The 21,868-nt window shown below is 38.4% G+C and overlaps 1 protein-coding gene across 2 annotated transcripts in view; it reads left to right on the top strand.

Moving 5' to 3' along the window:
* Positions 1-21,868, top strand: part of CDK14 (cyclin dependent kinase 14) — a 667,802-nt gene that overhangs the window by 221,236 nt on the left and 424,698 nt on the right. For both annotated transcript variants that reach the window (XM_027768492.1, XM_027768493.1), the window contains exon 6: positions 5,409-5,488. In XM_027768492.1, coding sequence (XP_027624293.1) covers positions 5,409-5,488 — 80 coding nt within the window. The remainder of the gene's footprint in view (positions 1-5,408; positions 5,489-21,868) is intronic.

The following is a 21,868-nucleotide window of genomic DNA, read 5'->3' as shown; positions in this document are numbered from 1 at the left end:
CTCTGAGAGAATGCTCTGTGATATGAGTAACACAATCTAAAGCATTTTTTTTCCAAACATGTTATTTACCTGAATTAATGTCTCCACTGGCAATCAAGCCTTGATTGCCTTCTATTCATTAGCCTTTGATTTAATTAATAGCACTTGTTGAAGAGGAATCTTTAGTGTTTTCTTGTAAACAACTCTAATTTATTGATTTAATTTGAATTTTCTAATTATTTTTACTTATGTAAATCAATGTTTGAATTGTATGTTTTGAGCCTTCATAATATTGCTTAAACCCACAAGATAATTAGAAGGTATAATTCATTTTGTTTATAGAATAACAAGTATCTTCTTTTGATATTACTATCTTTTTAAAAATTTTACAAATGAGTTTGTAACTTAGAATTTCAAGTGCTTAAGGCCATACTGAAGTTTAAAATATACACCCACGAAGACAGAAAATTTCATGTTATTTCTTCTGAAACTACGTTTTGCAAACGTGGGGACAACAACTTAACATATTTACTAGGCTTTAAAACTGAGAGATTCAGTGGTTGGTTGAGTGTCTATACATGTGGAGAAAAACTAATTAAGAAAGGAGAGAGTCACAGTGACTCTTAGGTTAAAGAGCAATTTGATAATCAATATGGTTCTTAATGGGAAACCAATGAAGCAGTGGAGAAGGAGATGCTGATTAGTGGCCTGTGCCCAGGTTATTAAAGGATGAGAGTGTTTTGAAACATCTCTGTTGGGTACAAAAAGTTTAATTAACCAAGCATCCTATACATTCTAAAACTTCAAGGGAAGAAAAACTTTTCTGTAGCCACATGCAACAAAATCAAAGAGACTACATCTTTAATTTGAAGAAAGAAAATACACCAAACATAAAGAGGATGTTGGAAGCTTTATAAAGCTCTAGTATTGGGGCCAGCAGGTGGTATAGTGGGTAAGGTGCTGGACTTCCACTTGACTGACCACAGTTTGAGAGCCTGACCCGTTGGCTTGGAACTCAGGTTGCATGTGTATGCATGTGTGCCCGATTCCAAGAGGAGAATGGAGGAGAAGGGATTGTGGCATGGCCATCCCCTCTGGAGGGTAATCCCTCACTTTTGTCTTTCTCCATCTCTTTCTGTCTCTCTGGTAAAATAGCAAAATCTCTCAAAAAGAATGAAACAAAACAAAACAAAACACCAAAAAATAAAAACTTAAATTTCTGAATTTTGGGAAGCAATGTTTTTATTTTCTTTTTAGTTTTTTTTTTTTTTTGTTTTGTACGGTGTACTTGTGCTTGGCACAGAGAAAAGAGAAAGTGAAAAATCACCCTCTGGGCATGGGGGCGGGGGATGGCCATGCTACAATCCCTTCTTCTCCATTCTCCCACTAGATTCTAGGCACACACAGACCCATACCTGGAATAAATTTGAAGCTGTCAGTTTGGGACTCAAACCATGCAGTTGGCCACGTGGGATCCAGGGCCTTAACCACCATACCACCTGCTAGCCCTGGAGGCAATAATTTTTATACTTTATTCTGGACATATTTTGCAGTTAGAAGGAGGAAATGTCAGTATATTAACGGTGTCAGTATTCATTCAGTAAAACAATTTGAAAACCTACTCTATGCCAGGGAGGTCCTAAATACTTGTCACAAATTAATAAATCAAACCGAAAAAAAGCTCTTTGATTCTGGAACTTACACTGTAGTCCACATTTTAAGACAAATTTTAGTTTCAGATGATTTAATACATAAAATATCAGTGTCATTAATGGTGATTATCATAACCTATCAAAAACAAACACTTGGAGGTTCAATTCATGGAGAATTCAGGAACCAGAATTTCATGAACCTGGTTCTTATACTTTTATGTAATTATCATAGAAAATACATTAAAAAAATTTGCACTACATAAATAATGCAAATTAGTTTATGAGATTATTTACAGAGGTTTCATGTTCGGTTGTATTCCAAGAGTGAACGTTGACTCAATTAAAGGTTTGTGTCAGTATGTTACAGGACAGTTAGTTACAGGGCTTGCGAGTATGTTTTAATTTTAAATGTATAACCCTCAGAAGTGTGAAGTCCCTGTATTTTGAATTTCAGTTTGCAGTAGTATGTACAGGCTAATGCTCTCCAGGGAGATGGAAAGCTTGGTGGGAAGAAGGTTGTGTGTGCTTTATGGGTGAGGGGAAAATATCTGTAAATGAGGGGAAAATTCCAAGCAGTTCCTGGAATCAGCCACTGTCTCCTTGGGGAGCCCGTGATGAGCTCAACTGGGCTGAGAAAAATCCATGCAGATGTCAGCGCTGACTGCATCCTAGCCTCCAGTGTGCCAGAGGCCTCCCTGAGTCCTAAAGGACAAAGGGAAGAGCACGAGGTGCAGTCCCCCGCCGAACTCTGTGTGCATAGTAATTTTATGCCTGCACCTGGGTACCTAAAACACAAGCAGAATTAGAAAACCAAGGCGATATACTCAAGAGAAGAAGCTGCAGAGCAGAAACCTGCATGCCTTTTTTGCTGATACAAGGCAAAATAAACACGGCTTCTTACGATGAGGAGATGGCACACTGTAGAGCCTTATAATCAGATGTCCATCCCATGTCATATCCAATAAGGACACATTTCAGCAATCAGTTCACTGAGAAATGCCTTTCAGATGGTGGGACTGGGATAAATTCCTTGACTTTTTGAGTTTTGTATCTGTGGCAGTTTTTAAACCAATTAGGTATAATTTTAAAAGAAGGGACATCCAGAGACCAGCAGATGTTATAATGGTTATGTTGCTAGACTCTCACATAGTTAAACTGTGGTTCAGGTCCTGGACCTGGTGGCTTAAAACTCACTCCAGGCAAATGTGCATGGTACCCAAGATCCCAAGAGGAGAGTGGAAGAGAAGGGATAGTGTCATAGCCATCCCCCTGGAGACCTCTTGCTTTCTGTATCTCTGTCTCTGTCTCTCTGATGAGTGCACATGCCCTATAGCAAAACAATCTCTCTAAAAATAAATAAATAAATAAATAATTTATTTATTGAGAGATTTTTGCTATGGGGCACATGTGCTCACTGGAGAGACAAAGAGAAAGAAAGTGAGAGATCACGTCCCAGAAGAGATGGCTGCGTTGCAATCCCTTCTCCATTCTCTTTTTGGGGTTTTGGGCATGGACACACACTCATATGCACCCAGTTTGAGTTTCAAGCCATTAAATCTGGCTCTCAAACTGCAGTTGGCCATGTGAGAATCCAGTACCTTTACCACTATGCCACTTGTTGGCCTAGTAGCAATTAAAAACAATTTTTTTGAAAGAAATATTTTTGCTATAGGACACATGTGCTCACCAGAGAGACAGAGTGAGAGACAGAAAGTGAGAAATCACTCTCTGGTAAGGTTGGCCACACTGCAATCCCTTTTCCTCCATTTTCCTCCTGAGATTTTGGGCATGTATGCACATGTGCCCAGTGTGAGTTCTGAGTTGTTGAATCTGGGATTCTAACCACGGTCGACTATGTAGGGGTCCAGTGACGTAACCGCTATGCCATCTGTCGGTTCTGCAATTTAAATTTAATAGGTAATTTTTGACCTATTATATTGGTAAAGTAAAGCGCTGATAAAACATTGCTAGGTCAGGTGAAGAAGAGATAGAACAGGGGCTGTATTGTTTGCTATAAGAAGGGTGAATTAGTATCCTCTGTGTAGAATAATTTTCCAATATTCATCAAGATTAGAGATGTACACACCTTGTGACCTTGTAGTTCCACTTTTAGATATTTACCTACAGACATTTTTTTTTTTTTTGGAGAAGTTTTTCGCTATAGGGCGCATGCGCTCGCCAGACAGACTGAGAGAGACATAGAGACAGAAAGAGAGAAATCACCCCCCAGGGGGGATGGTCACGCCGCAGTCCCTTCTCCTCCATTCTCCTCTCAGGATCTTGGGCATGCACGCACATGCACCCGGCGTGAGTTTTAAGCCACCGGGTCCGGGACGCGAACCGTGGTCGACTATGTGGGAGTCCTGCGACATAGCCGTTAAGCTAACTGCTGGTTCCCTACAGATATGTTTTTAAAGGATGAAATTACATGTTTAAGAATATTCATGGTCTGGTCCTGAGGCAGTGGTTAAGGGAGCTAGGTCCTACAAGGTCATGTGGTTCAAGTTCAGGAAATTAGAAACAAGCTAAATGCTTATCAATAGAGGGCTAGGATTAAATTAAGTATACTATATTCATATATAGGAATACTCTGTAGCCTTTCAAAAGTAAGAGGCAATTTTCTATAAATTTATAAGGAAGTCACCAAAATATATTATTAAATAACAAAAAATAATATATAGTGTATTGTGTATCATATATAGCCACTTGTGTGTATGAGTGTGTACATATGTACAATATATAGTGTGTATATATATGTGTGTGTGTATATACATAATATATCATAATATATGCGGGAGTCTATATATCTGAAAGTATATATGAATAATAGTTAAGTGCTAACTTCAGAGGATAGGAGGTCGGTAGCCAAAAGAGAGTGTGGCAGGGAGATCTTTTTTTCCACCAAATACCTTCTTTTACCTTTTCTATTTTTAGTGTATATGTGTATATTTTAATAATAAACTAAATAAAGTATGCTGATAGACTTAGTAAAAGTAGAAAATAGAGTATTCAAGGAGAAGACCAATATAGAGAATAATGTCTTTGATTGTTGACAGAAAATGACTGGATTAAAAGTTATCTCCATAGCTCAATCTTACTTTTAATTAAACCTGACACACATTTAGAATGGTCTCGGAGAACCATCTGCTTTGGATAGGTCTTGTATAATCTTGTAATAGTAAAATATTCATAGCTTTTTTTGATGACACATTGTAATATAGAACACAACCGGACCAAATTTAATTTTAGGAGGCTCTAGTGGGAAAAACAAAAAAGGAAAAAAGAGGGAGCGGATGTTGAGAGAACAAGTGAGAAGAGAGAATGCTCAGCATCAAGGTTTTGTCCTTGGGGATTGAATGACCTCAATTAAAGACCGAAGATGAAGATATTTCAGCAAAAGAAGCAGAGAAGGAGCTATTGGAAAAAAAAAGGAGAGTTATTTCGTCTGCTTGATTTTTAATTAATCTAAGAATCATTGTCAAGCATAGTGATTTTGTAAAACACTAGTTTCATTCTGAAAGGAACAGAGGGAATCACAGAAAACTTGAGTTAGATCTTGGTCTATGCAAGTACGAATATTTAAAATGTGAATATGTGTGATGATGATGTGGAATTCGCAACCTTGCCGAAATTAATCTTGCTGTGGTAGTGTAATTGAATCACTGACCTTTTTAGTGCAAAAGTGCATAAAATATAAGTTATAAGGAAGACAATTGGAATCATAATGGGCACATATTTTTATATATTCACTTCTCATCTTTTCTTCCATTCTTACAGAGTAAATGGGAAGTTGGTGGCCCTGAAAGTGATCAGGCTGCAGGAAGAAGAAGGTACACCTTTCACAGCTATCAGGGAAGGTAGGCGCTTTTGCTTATTTTCTTTGTTTTTGTGTTTGTATGGTGCTCATAGCTGTTTAAATATCGTAGATATTTTAAGTATGCTGAGTTTTAAAATTATAGTTACATCTCCATTGAATGAGTAACCTAAAATTTAGCAATCAGTACCTGTTGCAGTAATATCATGTTAAATTAAACAAGACCATCCTGCTGTATCCTCAGCTGTGGAACAAAAATGCTCTGTATTGATGGTGAAGCTATCTAGGCCACTGAAGAATTGTGTATGTCTGATTTTGTCTGCAGAGTACCTAAGATACATAATTAATCTAATATTACTTTAGAGTCATGACTTTTCAGGAAAATCCTTAAAAATGGAAAAATCAGACTGTCTTGTCACTCGAATTTCTTTCTTGATTTTTTTTGTTCTTATCCTTTGTTGCAGTTTCTATTGGTTTCTATTTTATTGAGGTATAGACACTCTTTATATGTTAAGGTTATTTATGTTGTAACATTTTCATCTATTCTGTCATTTTTCTAAATTCCTTTCACAATGTATTTATTTGCTATACTTATCATCTTTTATTTTTATAGAATAAAGTTGCTTTATTAATTTCTGCACAGAAAATGTTCTCTATTCCAAGACAAGAAATATATTCTTTTTTTTAAAGAAATTCATTTTAAAATTTTGGTGTGCCAGAGGATGCTTGTACTTACCAGAGAGTTACAGAGAGGGAGAAAGCCACCCCCACCCTGCTCCAGTGAGGCCACAATCCCTTCTTCTTCATTTATCCATCCTATTGGGATTTGGCGCATACACACATGTACCAACCAGATTTGTTTTTCAAGCTCCCAGGCCAAGAATCAAACTTTTTTTTTGGGGGGGAGAGGTTTTTGCTATAGGGCGCATGCACTCGCCAGAAAGACAGAGAGACAGAGAGACAGAAAGCAAGAAATCACTCCCCAGGGGGGATGGCCATGCCACAGTCCCTTCTTCTCTATTCTCCTCTCAGGATCTTGGGCATGCATGCACTCATGCCCTCTGTGAGTTTAAGCCACCAGATCTGGGACTAGAACCACCATTGACTATGTGGGAATTCAGCAACATAGCCATTATGTTAACTGCTGGTCCCCCAAGAATCAAACTTTGATTGGCCATGTAGGATCTGGCCACTTAACCACTAGGCTATGGGGTTCAGCCTAATGTCTTTTTTTTAATGGTGAAGAAGTGTGTGTTTAGAATTAATCAGCTGGACTCAGTTTAGATGATCCCAATTTTGCTGGCAACATCCAAAGCATCATAATCAGGACCCAGTCACACAAATGCCTTCTCTCCATCAGGCCTCATTGAAGTGTTGACCTTGGCCACATCAATATCAGAGAGTTTTTTCACAGCCTGTTTGATCTGGTGCTTGTTGGCCTTGGAATCCACAATGAACACAGATGTGTTGTCTTTTGTTTTCTTTATAACAGACTAGGTGGTCAGGGGGAACTTGATGATGTCACAGTGGCCAAGCTTGTTTATCCTGGGGGCTCTCTTCTGAGGATGTATGGGCTGTCTCTGCAGCCACAGTGTATTGGGCCCCCAGAATGTGGATGATACACAAATCTTCTCTTTTTTTGTGACTGTGGATACCGTTCAGCACTACCTTCTTGGCTTTCAAAGCCTTTGCTTTAGCTTCAGCTTTGGGAGGAGTAGGAGCTTCCTTCTTCACTTTTGGCACCATCTTGGCAAAAGGGGTCTTTGACACCCATTCCTCAGGCTTTTGGAGACAAATCTCCCTAATATCTTCTGTTATTGGTGAGACATTTGCAGTTGAACTCTTATATCTTTTAGAAGCTAAATTTCTATTTATTTATTTATTTTTAGTTTTTTACCCTAGGACAGGTGTGCTTGCCAATGTGAAATAGTGAGAGAGAAGTGAAACACCACCAGTGGGGAGGGGTGGCTATGCTATAATTCATTTTCCTCCTAGGATTTTGGGTACTCATCTACATACACCTGATGTGATTTTCAAGCCACTGAGTCTGGGACTTAAACTGTGGTCAATGCCTTAACCACCATGCAGCTCACTGGCCCTCTATCTCTATTACACTTTTAAAATGCAAAATATCTTGACATAAGACCTCAGTTTATTTTTGTGTTGAAGGGACCACACCTACTTGTTTGACTGATTGATAACAAGATAAACATCATTGGTTTACTAAAATACTTTCATCAAGATATAAAATAAAGGGACCAGCAGTTAGTGTAATGGCTGTGTTGCTGGACTCCCATGTAGTCGACCATGGTTTTAGTCCTGGACCTGGTGGCTTAAACTCACGCAGGGTGCATGTGCGTGTGTGCCCAAGATACTGAGAGGAGAATGGAGGAGATGGGATTGCGGCATGGCTATCCTCCCTGGAGGGTGATTTCTCACTTTCTGTCTGTCTCTGTCTTTCTGGCAAGTGCATGTGCCCTATAGCAAAAGGTCTCAAAAAAATAGATATTAATTAAATGTGATCTGTCACTGGTCTGATTTTTTTTTTTTTTTTTGAGAAGTTTTTGCTATAGGGCACACGGGCTCACCAGACAGACAGAGAGAGACAGGGAGACAGAAAGCGAGAAATCACCCCCCAGGGGAGATGGCCATGCTGCAATCCCTTCTCCTGCATACTCCTCTCGGGATCTTGGGCACGCATGCACATGTGCCCGGCGTGAGTTTTAAGCCACTGGGTCCAGGACGTGAACTGCGGTCAACTACGTGGGAGTCCAGCGACATAGCCATTACGCTAACTGCTGGTCCCTGATTTATTTTTCACTGTGAATATGGTTTACACTTATTTTCGAGAAAACCCCTTTCCCTTTCTTTTTCCCTTCCAGTCTCCTTTTTTTTTTAATTCCATTTTTGTTTGTTTTTATCATTTCTATTTAGCTGAAACTGTTTTTATAAAGGACATGAGTTATTCCCTTTATTATCAAATCAGATATACCCCCTCTGTCTTATTTTATCAGATAGCAGATAGATTACACATTGTTAAAACATTCTATGATTTCAGATTTTGCAAGTAAAATCTTTCCTTCCCCCCAATCTCTTATTGCTCGTCCTTTCTATAAATCTTGGGGAGTTTCATGACAGAAAAGTGCTCTCTTTTCTCTAATAAGCACTTTTTCCTAGGTGATTTTAATTAGTAAGTATAAGATGATAACCTGTGCTTTCACTAATATCTTGTCTCTCTCCATTTCATATATCCATTCCTTAACATCGCCTCTCAAACCCAGTAATATTTAAAAACGATACTATCACAGCCAGGTGATATTTATTGAGGGAATGCAAGGCTGGTTCGACCTTCAAAAAATCAGCTATTACATAACAGTCACCTCAAAGTTAACATGTTCAAATCGAATTCATGTCCCCTCACTGTAACATAAACCATATGCTCCCTGTATCAGACATGACAGCATCCTTTGCTGCCCCTACCCAACCTAGCCCATGAACAAATCCTGTTAAGTACTTCTCTAAAAGATTTCTCAAATCTGTCTGTGCTCTCTCTCTTAACTGTTTCCTCCAGTTCAGCATATGGTCGCTTCATCCCTGGACTTCTGCAATAGCTCATACTGTACTCCCCACTCCTTCTCTTGCTTTTTAACTGTCCCTTCTTTACTCTGTAACCAGTGTAATCTTTGTAGAAATCGGAGTCATTTTTATGACATAATTATGGCACTCCTTTGATTTAAAACTTTGTATCTGGGCAAGCCAGTTGTGTGGTGATTAAGGCTGCTGGTTCCCACATGGCCAACCATGCAGTTTGAGACCTGGACCTGACAGCTTTGGAAATCACGCCAGAAACATGTGTGTGCATACCCAAAATCCTGACAGGAGGGAGAACTGGAAGAGAAGGGATTGTGGCATGATCATCTCCCACTGGGGTGCTTTATTACTTTCCTTTTCTCTTTCTCTCTGTAAAGCATGCATGCCCTGTGGCACATTCCAAAACAAAAACAAAAACAAAAACCCAACCAACCACACAAACAAGAAGCTATTTGAAGTACTTGTAGGACTGATTTTTCTTCAAATATGCCAGGAGATTTCCTGTTTCAGGGATTTCATACATACTCTTCCCCTTGGCCAGAATGCTCTTTCCTGGCTCTTTTCAGGTGTCAGGTGTCAATTCAGTGAAGTATGTTTTGGCTACCTTGTCTAAAGTAGCATCTGACCATGATCTCATTCTTCTTTACTTGCCATGTCACCATCCTATTTGTTTCTTATTGGACACTGAATTTAATTGGTTTCTTCTTGCTCTATTGATTTATAATCTTAGTGAGGTGAGGATTTTGTATGATTGCTCACTTCTATACCCTCAACATCTATTGTTAACATGGTAATCACTCAATGGTAGTCACTGAGTGACTTAAAATATTTATTGATAGCTATAGGCTATACATAGGATGGAGTTTTAGATGCAACTTTTGTCTTCAAGGAATCTGCCTTCCAGGTGGGAGAAAGAATACATAAAGAGTAAGTTATGAGAGAATAGGTAGTGACATATCAATGCCAAGCATTTCTAAAAACGATTGTAAGTACTAAGGCTATTCCTCCCCTACTGAATGGGGGTTAAGTGTCAAGTGGGTCTTAAGTTAGGTATAAGATAGATAAAAAGTGAAGGGTATATTGAGAAGTTACATTCTGGACAGGTATGGAAAAGGAACTGAGACCAGAAAGTTCACTTGCCAGCACAGTAATTAGGAGTAATTTCAATCAGGAGGTCTCAACTGGTGAGAGTGAGAGGGTTGGATGGCTATTACTCTTAGGAAGTTTTTTTTTTTTGAGAGGTTTTCACTATAGGGTGCGTGCGCTCGCCAGACAGACAGAGAAGGACATAGAGACAGAAAGCGAGAAATCACCCCCCAGGGGGGATGGTCACGCCACAATCCCTTCTCCTCCATTCTCCTCTTGGGATCTTGGGCACGCACGCACATGCGCCCGGTGCGAGTTTTAAGCCACCGGGTCTGGGATGCGAACCGTGGTTGACTACGTGGGAGTCCGGCGACATAGCCATTATGTTAACTGCTGGTTCCCCCCTTAGGAAGTACTTTTGTAATCCCAGTAATTGGGCAGTGCAACTTAAATTGAGTGGGTGGGAACTGGGCATTAGCAATCGTAGGGTACTCTAATACAGAGGTAGGCAAACTACGGCCTGGTGCTTGCTCACTATCTTTGTAAATAACATTTTCTTTGAACACAGCCATTTCCATTTATTCATATTTTATCCATGTCTTCTTTCTTAGACAGAGTTGACTACTTGTGACAAACATTATGGTCCCCCAAACCTCAAGAATATAATATACAGAAAAGAATGTCAATCCCTGTTGTAATACAATGAACTATTGTGGTGTCTTACATACTTTTCTTTTTTTAATGAGATAGGTTTTTTGGAGAGGTTTTTGCTATAGGGTGAGTGCACTTGCCAGACAGACAGAGAGAGACAGAGAGACAGAAAGCGAGAAATCATCCCCCAGCGGGGATGGTCACGCCACAATCCCTTCTCCTCCATGAGATAGGTTTTTTTTCTATCTTGAGATTCTCCTGTTTCATCCTCCGAAGTAACTGGGATTATTAGCATGCTAGCACACTTGCCTTTTCAGGATGATTTGGGAATTGAACCTGGTTTCATAAGAGGCCTTGGCCTGCCAAGTAGCAGTATAAACCACTGTGAGCTACCATGGCTAGACTCTGTGAACTGTTGAATGTCCTTCTGGGTGTTCATGGAGGTGAAAAACTTGTTTATATTTGTCTGAACCTACAACCTAACTATTTTACATATAAAGAAAAAGTATTCTCTGCACAAATTGAATACATACCAAGTTATCCAGGAATTCAACTACAGTGTGAATTGAGGGAAAATTGAGACTGGCAGGTGGCACAGTGGTTGAGGTGCTGGACTCCCACATGACTGACCATGGTTTGAGTCTCAGACCTAGGGTCTTGCTTTCTCCCTCTCCTTGTCCCAGTCCTTTTCCCTCTCCCTTTCCCTCTCTCTCTCTGTTTCTTTTGAGTCAATTTGAATAATAACATATAATAAATAAAATTACATAATTCTTTTTTTAAAAATCAAGGAAAATTGTACTTAATTCTGTCTAAGCTTTACTACAACCCACCGTTCACATTTTGGAAAGTCATGTAACTAATGGCGATGCTGCTTATGTTATTTACTGCACTAATGTGATGTTCCTGAATCAGTCTGCATTTGGAATGGTTGTATTTATGCTGGTTCTGTATATATAATAGATGTAAGCAGTACTCTTCAATATGTTTTCCAAGATAGTTGTGCTAGACTAAGTACATATTTAAAATACTTTTTATTATGTTATTTCTTTTTCTGCATTTCAGTTACATATAGACATAGATTATTATATTTGAAAACATATACATGCATATTTAGAATTATTTACGTACACTCCCTGTATGCATGAATTTCTCTTTACAATATTAAAAGCAACCTTTCATACACATTATGTATAATTTAGTTATATATGGATATAGAGGAATATATTTTAAATTATGTTATCATACAATATAAGGTGATTTTCCAGTATTAGTTTGCTAGGTTTGCTGTGACAAAGCAAGACAGACTGAGTGGTTTGAACAACTGAAATTTATTGTCTCACAGTTCTAGGGGCTAGAAGTCTGAAAGCAAGGTGTCATGACCTTCTTTATGAAGGCCTTGAGGGAGGGATCTGTTCCATGCCTCTTTCCTTGGCTTATATATGGCTATCTCATCCCCGTGTCTTCACATCATCCCCCTACATATCTATTTGTGTCCAAATTACTTCTTATAAGCACACTAATCTTATTGGATTAGAACCCCATGATAATGACCTCATTTTAAAATGAATCATCTCTGTAAAAACGCTATCATAAATATGGCCACATTCTGAGATACTGGGGTTAAGACTTCAACATATTAATATGTGGGGGAGATTAACACGTAACAATTAGCCCATAACAGCATTTAATGGCTTTGGACCCTACTAACCCTACTTGCTAAAACAAAAATTGAGTGCCATCTCCTAGGAACTCCACCTAGACAGTATGGTTTTCATTTCCCCAGGGGTCTTTAAAGTCAGATTTTTAAAAATGTTCTGGAGATCAGGGAATGATAAAAGAATTGTTAAGGTCTGGAGGGACTGATCACAAAATGACATTGTGCTTCTCTTCGAATAAAATGTCTTGAGATCTCCCTAATAAAGTCTGGCTTCTGATTAATTTTTAATGGAGATTAATGACCCTATAGTAAAAGGAAGAATTAAACTCTAAGTCAGTTTTGGCTCTTTGTTCTTCTCTTGCTTTCTCATTTCTGCCTTTTATAGTCTTATTTTTCTGCTGTTTATGTGTAAAAACAAAACCCATCACCATTGTTCAGCCTTTCCATTTTTCCCAATTAATACTTCTAGAGTTTCATGCACAATAACTCCTCTGTGGATGTAGTAGTAGAAGTTGAACTACTTAGGTTAAGAGTGGGAGATACTTGAGGTATGTTCATTTTTACGTTAATGAGAGGGCAGCGTGCCTTGTTCAGTTGAGGTGGATCACTTGCATTTGAGTTTGCCTCTCTTTCTGCTGTTTTACCCGATTTCTCATTCACAAACTATGTATCAAGAGCAGGAAGGTTTCAAAATAGAAAAGCACCACGCACAGTAAAGTGGTTCTCAAGTGTCTGCTCATCACTCACTTGTAGGCTTACATAGGAATTTGGATTTTAACACATGATTTTCTCCTAAAAGTAGAAATACTTGAAAGCAACTCTAATCTCACCTGGATTTATATCCAAAGATGGACTTTGAATGTTATCTCATTGAGCTAGAGTGCATAATAGCTTAATTCAGGTTCAGGTGCTTTGAAACTCATTCTGTCTTTGATGGCAGCTTAAAGAAATTAAGTAGCAGTGCTGAGGGCCAGCTTTTCTATCTTAATTTGGATTTTTTTTTTTGATATTGGCATGATTTTTTTTTAATTGATAAAGGGCTAGTGATAGGCTTGAAAGGGAGTAGATGAAATGTCTTATGGTAGGCTGTCTTTATTTCTAAGAAGGTATGTTCTTCGTCTGTGATAGTCTGTTCTAGATACAATATAAATTTTTCTGTCTTAGATAAGAAAACCAATTGTCTTCTTTCATGGATTCTTGAATATCTGTTGGTTTTACTAAGCGAGAGTTTCTCTTAAAGAAGTCTGGAAACTTTAATGGGGAACAAAATAGTAAAAATATCAACAGATGATATTTCGTGTGTGTGTACACACTGTGCATACACAGCTGGAGCGTAGTCTCAGTTCATGTCTGCCTGTCCCTCTAAGGTATGTCCTGTTACTTTTCTTTTTAAGGTAAAGGCAGTCCCTCATCTGGGGTCACAGCTAACATGTTACAGAGGGGAAAGTGGAGCCTGGGCAGTCATACTACAGAGCTGTGCTTAGACATTTCACCCTGATAGAGAGATGTTAAGTAGAGATTTTGAATTAATGTTGCATTTTCATTTTATGCAGACGGTTAAATTATTGCCATTAAATCAAGATAAACAAACACATCAGGAGTTTTTTGGTAAGGGAAAAATGTAGGATAAAATTTGTTTATAAAAGTGATGGCACATTATTTAATGAAGTTAGAAAGAAGAGTCAAAAAGAGGAAAGGAACAAATAGGTTCAACAACATGTAGAGGGAAAAGGACTCCCTAATTATAAACTCTGCCGTATTGAACTTTTCATTTGAGAATATGCTTTTTAATACATGTCTGAATTTTCTCATGTATTTTACTCACCTTTTCTCTCTTTTCCTCTCTTATTTTTTTCATTATTCATTCTATTAGAATTCTGTGGAATCATTTTATCTTTCTTCTTTTTTTTTTTTTTGAGAGGTTTTTTCACTATAGTGCGTGTGCGCTCACCAGACAGACAGAGAGAAACATAGAGACAGAAAGCGAGAAATCACCCCCCAGGGGGGATGGTCACACTGCAATCCCTTCTCCTCCACTCTCCTCTGGGGATCTTGGGCATGCATGCACACGTGCCCGGCGTGAGTTCTAAGCCACCGGGTCCGGGATGCTAACTGTGGTCGACTATGTGGGAATCCACTGACATAGCCATTACACTAATTGCTGGTTCCCAAATCATTTTATCTTTCTAATAAAAGTTGTGGTACCCAGGAAGGCAAAGGTGATAGAAATTAACAAAGATATTGAGGAAATAAGGCATTCTCTTTTTTTCATGTACTGGAAATAGTTAACCTGCTTGTAAAATGAATAACTTAAACCTCTAATTGTTCATTTTGAACTGCATAATTATAATATTTCTAATGACATACTGTTAGTACATAAATTATTTAGATCATTAATATTTTTATGAACTTGTTAAAGTTATAAAATAGAAAGTCAGGCAGATTTTTTTTTCTTGGAGAGGATTTTGCTATAGGGTGCATGCACTCGCCTGAAAGACAGAGAGAGACAGAGATGTAGAAAGCGAGAAATCACCCCCCAGGGGGGATGGCCACACCGCAATCCCTTCTCTTCCATTCTCCTCTCGGGATCTTGGGTATGCACGCACATGCACCTGGCGTGGGTTTAAACCACTGGGTCCAGGACTTGAACCATGGTTGACTACATGAGAGTCCAGCGATATATCCATTACGCTTACTACTGGTCCCAAGATTTTAATCGAGCCATTTAAAGTTTTGTGGTTAGACTGCTATTTGATTTTCTTCATATTTTTGTAAACTTTATGTACTTATTTCTTGCATACAAGAGAGAAACAAAAAGAGAGACAGAGAGGCAGGCACCCCCAACAGTGACCTTATACTGAGGTCTACCCACAGTCTCAGTCAGCCCAGATCCCAGGACATATATACCTGGTTGGTACAGGGAGGCCCTGCCTTGTGAACCAGGGACCTTCCCATCTTGGTCCAGTTGAGTAACCACTGCACCACCATCTGGCCCCAGTCACATCTTTTTGTATTTTGTTATAGTCTCTCTTTTTTTTTCCTTAAAAAAAAAAACAAACAAAAAAAACATACTATTTCTTTTCCTTGTAGTTGTCTGATATAAGCGCATATGAAGATCGAATGTTAGGCTTGAGAGCTAATTAATATTAATTAATGTCAATTAATAATCCAATTGCTAATTAGCTAATCTAAGTTTTAATTCTTGCAGTTCACATTTGGGGTGTTGTATTACTTTTTTAGGGCTATTGTAACGAATTACCGCAAATGTGGCTGTGTATTTGCCCATGGTGTTGGAGGCTAGAATTCCGAAGCCGAGGTATTGGCAGGCCCTCACTCCCTATAAAGGAGGCTGTAGGGAATACATTTTTACTTCTCTTTTCGTAACTTTTGGTGGCAGTCTTTGGTATTCTTCTGTTTACAGCTGTATCAATTCAAACTCTCAGTCTTCACAGCCTCTTCTTCATGTGTCTCTGTCTTCTCTTTTTATAGACATATCTATCAGTCATTGATTTAAGGCCTATCCTAATTCAGTTCAGTTTCATCTTAATTTAGCTAATTATATTTGCAAATAAGGTCACTCACTGAGCTCCTAGGTGGACCTGAATTAGGGGAAGTACTGTTTGATCCCCACTACCTGTGCTGTTTATTAACTTCACAGAGTGATTTGTAGGTAATACTGGACTGGCACCTTCATTGCACCTTTGAAAGTTTATGAGAAAAACATACTTCATGGTTTTGATAACACACTACATTTTTCTCCTTTTCAGTGAAGTTCATATATATTAGACAAATCAGTGCATTAACTTTCTCCAACGTGACTTGTTTTAGTTTCTCTCTAAATAGACTCTTTTGTTATTATTGTCCTTTTGTTTTTAAGAAAAATATGTATTTTCTCAGATCATCGAAACATTCATCAACTGCGGCTCGTGTGGCGGTAGATTGCATCTGTCAGGGCAGTGAATATGATTGCGACTCTGGCCGTTAGTCTGGGGTTAGAAGCCGGGAGGGCCGATACACTGGAGATACCCAAGGCTACTAAGTAGATGTGCAGTGATTAAGGTCTACTTCCACAGTCCTACAGATTGGTTGTTGGGATTTCAGGCACATTTACTCTAAGACAAAATGTTGTAGATCTTGATTTGTTTCCAGGCTGTTCTACAAAAGTCCTTTATATTGATACTTTGTTTTATGCAGTTGAACTCATATATAGCTCTGACAATCAAGCAGAACCTAAACGACTGATATTTAATCATCTCAGTTATAACTTAGATCATCTTGTCAGATGGCTGGATTCCAGGACACATTTACCCCTGTCACCTTCTCAGTAGAGGGAAGGCATCTGCCAAAGAGAACCCAGCCATCCTTTCTCGCTCTCTTCCCTTTCCTGAAGTCAGTCATGCTCACACTTTTGGAAGCTGAGATGAGAAAGCAGGTGCAGATGGGAAGGAGGCTCCTAGAGTATGAGCTTCTTCTGTTATAGAAGCAGAGAGAGTACTGGGTCAGGGGAGAGAAGGGCAACTGCTGGTCAGTATTGCTGTTTTAAATCTTCATCATCTTGCGATTTCTTTTTTTTAAATCACCCTCTGGGGGAATGGCCATGTTTGCAATGTTTTTTTAATTAACAAGAAAATGAAAAAACAGAAGTTTTAGTGAAAATTTACCCCTTTACCTCATGCTAATGTAATATCAGGCCTTCTACAGTGGGCAACTGATTAAATCAGGTGTCTTCCAAGGGGAATGATACCTTTGGTATTCAAGTTTTATGCTCAGCTTAGACATTTCTGAATTCAGCTGTTTCATTGGCAAATGTTTTTTAAGGCACTAATTATGCCCTCATTGTTTAAACTACATTATGCCAATATGAGCTAATTTGGAAGCTAATCACACTTCAGAGATTACCTTGTCTACAAGTTTTTCTCAATTACATGCGGGTGGTGTTTAAGCTATATGTAGAACTCTTAGAGTGGATTTTAATACATAGTGTTAGCAACCAGCAAGAGACTTTTTGCCTAGTGGTTAGGCACCTGAACACTGAGTCCCTTCTAGTTGGATTCAAATTTGGCCTTTATTCTCAGCAATGTATATGATTTGGGGCAAGTCTTAAACTTTCTATGCCTCAGTTTTCTTTTCTATGAAAGACTAAAATACTGCTAATCTCATAATATTCATTGGATATTAATTACAAACATGAGGATGTGAAGTAGAAACAAGGCATATTGAAAATTTCTTGGAAATAAAAATGCATTTTAACAGGAATTGAAATTTCAGGGAAAGATTAAGATGATGAATTCAAGAAAAAGTAAAAGATAAAGAAGAGTTATTTATTTAAGGATACATGTCATAGTTCCTCGAATTGTATTCTGTACTGTATCTGTTTCATTTTTTCTGGCTGTCTATTTTAGACTCTTCCTTTACTGGAAGCATCCTTTAGCTGTCTGGAGATCTTGATTGCCAACTCATATTTAAGAATGAGGTGCAAATTCCAGGCTGGGCGCTCTGGACTTTGAATAGAGAATGTTGGTTGGTGGGCTTCACTGGTAGGAACACTTAGGATAAATTAACTAGTTTTTTTTCTTTTTTTTATAACCACTTGCAGTCTCTCAATTGCTGATATATAAGGGCTCTTCTCTTAGGACAGATCTTCAATTTCTTCATGGAAAAATTATTTAATCTCTGCCTAGAGGATTTAAGTTTGCTACCCTCATTGTGGGGTCTGAGTTAAAAACAGGGACTGGAGCAGAGTCACTCCTTTCACTATGCAGATTTTTATTTAATCTCCCTATTTTTGGTTCAGGTCATGCAGCGACTATATAGGGATTAGGAGATATAAAAGTACTTAAGGTAAACATGATCAGGGCTTATTAAAAACTTGATGGTAGGGAAGAAGAGATGAGTGTGTTTAAAAAGGACTTAAAGGGGCTGGCAGGTGGTGTGGTGGTTAAGGATGCTGGACTCCCATATGACTGACTGCGCTTCAAGCCCCGACTTGGCAACTTGCTCTTTCACTTTCCCTGTCTCTCACTCTATCACTCTCTGGTCAAATTAAAAATGAAATAAATAAATAAAGTTAAATAAAGTAATTCTAAAAAACAATAGAAGGGAGGATTAAGAATGACAACTGGTAGGACCTGGTGTTTGACTTGACATGGAGGTTGAAGGAGATGGAGATATTTAGGATAACATCCAGGATTTTGGTTTGAGTAATTGGGAAGATAGTGGAGCCAAAAATAAAAAAGGGACTGTGGCACATGGCAAGGAAGTGGAATGTGGATTAAGCAACTGGAGTCTAGGACCAGAAGATGGTATAATGGTTTTATTGCCGGACTCCCATGTGGTAGACTGTGATTTGAGTCCCAGACCCAGTGACTTAAAATTCACCTGGGCACGTGTGCATGTATGCCCCAAATCCCAAGAGGAGACTGAAGGAGGAAGGATTGCATTGTGGGCATCCTTACCCCCCCACCCCCACTCCCTGGGGAGTGATTTCTCACTTTCTGTCTTTCTGTCTGTCTCTCTCTGTCTCTGGTGAGCACATGCACTCTATAGCAAAAATCTTTCTCTCAAAAAATATTCCTGATGACTACAGATATAGAAATTCTCAACAAGATACTAACAAATCACATCCAATAACACATTACAAAGATTATAAACCATGACCAGATAGGCTTTATTCTAGGGATACAAGGATGGTTTAATATAAGCAAAACAATAAATATAATACAGCACATTAACAGAAGGAAAGATAAAAACCATATGATCTTATCAATCAATGCAGAAAAAGCATTTGGTAAAATACAACATCCCTTCATGATTAGGGCTCAGAAAAACTGGCATAGAAGAAACATTTCTGAACATAATAAAGACTATCTATGAAAAACCCATAGCTAATACTATACTAAACAGGAAAGCTTTCAGCTTTTCCACTGAAAACTGGAAAAAGACAAGGCTGCCCACTTTCTCCACTTTTTTTCCAGCAGAGAAAAGGAGGTTCTAGCTAATGCAGTAAGACAAAAGAATAAAATAAAAGGCATTTCAAACAGGAAAAGAAAAAGTGAAATTATCTCTTTCAACTGATATGATTATATACATAGAAAATTCAAAACAATCCACCCAAAAACTCCTGGAAGTGATAAATTAATACAGTAAAATGGCAAAGTAAAAAAATTAACATACGAAAAATCTGTACTATTTTTATACATCAACGATGAAAGCCTGAGGTAGAATTGAACAAAGCAATCCCATTTCCAATAGCAACACACGCAAAATAAAATACTTGGAGTAAACCTAACCAAAGCTGGGTAAAGAAATTGAAAATGATACAAAGAAGTGGAAACACATTTTATGTGCCTGGATTGGAAGAATAAATATAATCAAAATGTCAATCCTATCAAACAAAGAAAACCATGAAAAGCTTAAAAAATAAATGAAAAATTATTCAAAAAAGTGGAAAGACGTCTCATGTTCCTAGATTGGAAGAATAAATATAATAAAAATGTCAGTCCTCCCAAAATTGATCTACAAATTCAATACAATTTTTTTTTGAGAGATTTTCACTGTAGGGCGCGTGCGCTCACCAGACAGACAGAGAGAGACATAGAGACAGAAAGTGAGAAATCACCCCCCGGGGGGATGGTCACGCCGCAATCCCTTCTCCTCCATTCTCCTCTCAGGATCTTGGGCACGCACGCACACGCGCCCAGCGTGAGTTTTAAGCCACCGGGTCCGGGACACGAACCGCGGTCGACTACGTGGGAATCCAGCGACATAGCCATTACGCTAACTTCTGGTTCCCCAAATTCAATACAATTTTGATCAAACTACCAGAGATATTCCTCACAAATATAGAAAAAAAACATAACATTTTTCTGGAATCATAAAAGCCCCCATATCACCAAAGCAACACTGTGTAAAAAGAATAAAGTAGGCACTGTACTCCCATGTAGTATACCGCAGTTCAAGTCCTGGACCCAGTGGCTTAAACTCATGCCAGGTGTGTGCATGCATGCCCAAGATCCTGAGAGGAGAATGGAGGAGAAGGGATTGCGGCGTGGCCATCCGCCCTGGGGGGTGATTTCTCATTTTCTGTCTCTCTGTCTCTCTCTTTCTTTCTGGTAGCGCATGCGACCTATAGCAAAAACCTCTCAAAAAATTAATAAAAGAATAAAGTAGGAAGCATTTCATTTCATGACCTCAAAATATATTACAAAGCTGTGATAATCAAAACAGTATGGTATTAGCACAAAAACAGGCAGGTAGAACAATGGAACAAAATTTAGAACATAGAAATAAACCCCAAAACATACAGGCAACTGATTTTTGACAAAGGGCACAAGACAATCAAATGGGGAAAAGAAAATCTCTTTAGCAAGTGGTGCTGGAACACCTGAATATCCACCTGCAGAAAAATGAAACTGGACCTCCTATCTCTCATCATTAACAAAAAAATCAACTTAAACTGGATAAAGGATCTAAATGTAAAATATCATACTATAAAACTACTGGTGGAAAACATAGTGGAAGCTTTTGGAGACATTGGCATAGGCAAAGATTTTTTAGGTAAGACCCCCCAAAGCACAGGCAATAATTCCAACAATAGACAAGTGGGGCAACATTAGGCTGAAAAGTTTCTGCATGGCAATAGAAACAATAATTAGGGTGAAGTGACAACTCTTAGAATGGGAGAATGTATTTGCAAACTATGCCTCAGAAAAGGGATTGATAACCAGAACATACAGGAAACTCAAGCAGCTTACCAAAAAAAAAAAAAAAAAAAAAATCAGTTAAAAGATGGACGAATGAGCTGAACAGACAACTCTCCAAGGAAGACATATGAATGGACAAAAAGCATATTAAAAAAAAATGCTCAACATCTCTTGTCATAGGGAAATGCAAATCGAAACCACAGTGAGATACCACTTAACCCCATAATAGCTAAGAAAAGGTAGCTCTCCTACCCTGTTGGTGGGAATGTAAATTAGTGCAGCCACTGTGGAGGCCAATATGGAAGTTCCTCAGAAACCTACAAATAGAACTACCATATGACCCAGTAATTTTACTGTAAGATATCTACCCAAAGATAGGAAAACACTCATTTGGAAAAACACTTGCACATCTCTGTTTATTGCAGCACTGTTCACAATTGCCAGGACATGGAATCAACCCAAATGTCTAAGAACAGACAAGCGGATTTAAAAAATATGGCACATATAATCTATAGAATACTACTTAGCCATAAAAAACAATGAGAAACTGACATTGATATAAAGTGGATGAATAGGAAAGATATTTATTTATTTTCGAGAGATTTTTGTTTTAGGGCACGTGTTCTTGCCAGAGAGACAGAGAGAGATAGACACGGAAAGTGAAAAATCAACCCCCAGGGGGGTTGATCATGCTGCAATCCCTTCTCCTCCATTCTCCTCTTGGAATTTTGGGCAC

Source organism: Tupaia chinensis, unplaced genomic scaffold, assembly GCF_000334495.1.
Source record: "Tupaia chinensis unplaced genomic scaffold, TupChi_1.0 Scaffold146650_1, whole genome shotgun sequence".
In the NCBI taxonomy this organism is placed as follows: Eukaryota; Metazoa; Chordata; class Mammalia; order Scandentia; family Tupaiidae; genus Tupaia; species Tupaia belangeri.
This window is presented reverse-complemented; position numbering and strand designations above follow the sequence as displayed.